This window comes from Lactuca sativa, chromosome 2 (genome assembly GCF_002870075.4).
Source record: "Lactuca sativa cultivar Salinas chromosome 2, Lsat_Salinas_v11, whole genome shotgun sequence".
Taxonomy (NCBI): domain Eukaryota; kingdom Viridiplantae; phylum Streptophyta; class Magnoliopsida; order Asterales; family Asteraceae; genus Lactuca; species Lactuca sativa.
The window spans coordinates 166,825,097-166,827,882 of NC_056624.2; the positions used below are offsets into that span (position 1 = coordinate 166,825,097).

At 32.2% G+C, this 2,786-nt stretch overlaps 1 protein-coding gene across 1 annotated transcript; it reads right to left on the reverse strand.

The window, feature by feature from the left end:
- Window positions 1-296: 296 nt before the first annotated feature.
- Window positions 297-1,118, reverse strand: LOC111913327 (dehydrin Rab18). Its single transcript, XM_023909045.3, has 2 exons — window positions 794-1,118; window positions 297-713 (listed from the first exon to the last, which is right to left on the reverse strand). The coding sequence occupies exons 1-2, from the start codon at window positions 1,025-1,027 to the stop codon at window positions 501-503; spliced, it is 447 nt and encodes a 148-aa protein (XP_023764813.1). The 5' UTR covers window positions 1,028-1,118; the 3' UTR covers window positions 297-500.
- Between the last annotated feature and the right edge of the window lie 1,668 nt (window positions 1,119-2,786).

Genomic DNA, 2,786 nt, shown 5'->3' on the forward strand with positions numbered 1-2,786 from the left:
ATTTATATGGTCAATAAATATTAAAAACAACATATATTTATTTTAGATTATTATAGAAAACATTTGAAGGTTATAGACTTTTAGTCCACATTTATTATCTAGATGTAGAAAAAGGATCATACTTCTTAAAAAAAAAAAAAAAACACCTCACTCATCTTCATTATCTAAAAAACTTTTTATTTTTTTTTATTTTTTTATCTTCTTAACCGATTTTATTATCTAAAGACACCCATGTCAATTCTCACCAATTCCTTAAAGGCTTAAACACCATTCAATAAAAAGTTTAAAAAATAAAATAAAATAAAAAGGAACTTCACTTCATCGTATAACACGAATCAGAAACCAAACATACAAAAACATATCCCAAGCATCGCCTTGTGAATAACTCAATCACCCACCGTCCACCCATAAGGCAGATTATTGTATACACTATCATGTGTACGACATACATACTTACATACAGACATACAAACATACATGCATCATACATTTTATAACAATTACTGGTGACTCCCTGGTAACTTCTCCTTTATTTTGTCCATCAGCCCCTTCTTCTCATGCCCTTCCTCTCCCTGATATCCAACGCCGACGCCGGTGCCAACAGTGGTAGTGGCTGAAGAAGTCTTCTGCTCATCTCCACCAGGAAGCTTCTCCTTGATCTTCTCAACCACACCTTTCTTCTTCCTTCGTCCTCCCTCACCATCATCCTCCGACTGCACAATCAAACCCAACGTTCGTTACTAATCTTTAAAGTCAATTAGAAGATTAATGATAACATATATATTTCACTTACAGAGCTGGAACTGCCACTGCCAGAACGGTGGAGGACACCTCCGGCACCGGCATCATTATGTTTCACTTGTTCATGGGCGTGACCATGAGCAGCTCCCGTTCCGATGCTGTTGATTTTTGTAGCGTCGATAGTGTCATGACCAACGGCGCCTGTCGACTGCAGTGGGTTGTGGGCATGCTCGTCGGTGTGGTGACCCTCCTTATGGGCGTACTGTTCTCCTCCGTATTGTGCCATTTCGTCCGGTGAAAAAGATTGTTAGAAAGTACAAGTGATGATTCAAAACGTTCAAGCAAACAGTTGATTATTGTGGGAAAGATGATGGGAATGGAGATGGATTTAAGTGGCTTTATATAGAGAATAGTCGAATAGATTGGTTAGTAAATTATGGTGTACGTGGAGGATTGACGATGCATGGAAGGGCCGACCACGAAGATACATATGATTGACTAAAACTCAAAATATAATATATTTTTTATTTATTAATAAATTAATATATAATATATTTGATAAATAACTATTTATTATTTTTCTTTTAACGGAACCACTTTTATTTAATCAAGTTAGTTAAGTAAGTATCAGGGAAGCTTGGATTATGGTTTATATTTTTAATGATTGATGGTTAATCACAAAATCGAAGTTTTTCGATAAGTAAACTATCAAATTTTTATTTCTTTAGACATAGATTATGAGATATCTACTCTAATAAATTCTAATAAATGAAAGTTTTTTGCCACATGTCCTCTTCTCTTTCATTTAGACACATGATATTTTCTATAATATTTAGATTTTCTATTTTCCACTTGTCATTTTATTGTATTTTTTATTTTATTAAATTAAAATTCCACATTTAATATGTAAGGTAATATATATGTAAGATATTAATTAGAAATGATTTATATATGTAATGTATTGCCTCATTAATTTTAATAATTCAAAATTTTTTCTCATTTTTACATAAATTCAAAATTTTCAAATTGTTAAAATTTTATATTTAATTTTTTTAAAATAAACCCCTGTAATATATGAGTCTCATACCTAGTCAATTATATATAGACAAATGCAAAAACGGTACACGTGGTATGCAGTTTTTCTAATGTTTGGTCCAAATATTGATTTTTTTGGTTACGTTGTCATTTTGAGCTAGTTTAATTGTGTTTTTAATCCCTCTACATATTGAAATGGCTGTAATACCCTTAGGGTATTTATTTTCCATTTTTAAATCAAAAACTTATTTATTTATTTTAACATTAAAAAATAAGAGGGTCTCTCTCTCTCTCTCTCTCTCTCTCTCTCTCTCTTTCTCTCTCTCCTGCATACACACTCACTAATGAACATGCTTCAACACACATATTTATGATGAACATATAAACCGACACCAGTAGACCATTGATTTAATTAAAAAAAATCCTTATTCTCAGTTCACTCAAAAACTACCACGACCTTGAGTAATTGCGATAGAGAAGACAAAATCACGACTGAGCCTTTTTCAACACATACATACACTGATTTCGTGATTTAGGGAAAAACAATTCATATATGAACCCAAACCAACACATTCTGCTATTGACCAAATTAGAAGATAAAATCATGTCTAAATCCACACCAACAAATCATATATGAACCCACATCAATACATCTAGCAATCAATGAGAATGTTTTCATGGATGATAACAAAGAGGGAGAAGATTAAGGGGGTGTTTGGATAGAGAAAAAATAGGCTGCTTATTCATTATTGCATAATCCCACCGCAATAAACAAATTTAAGTGTTTGGATAAGAGTCTTTAAAAATCAGCTTATTGCGGTAGGAATAAGCTAAATAAGCTGATTTTAATAAGGAATGGGGGAATGCTTATTGGTCATTTTACTCATATAAGTTGTTTTGTTTGTCAAACACTTAAAATGCTTATTGCTTATTGCTTATTCACACTGCAATAAGCTAATCCAAACACATTTTAAAAAAGTGTTTATTCCCACCGCAATAAGCAAATAAGC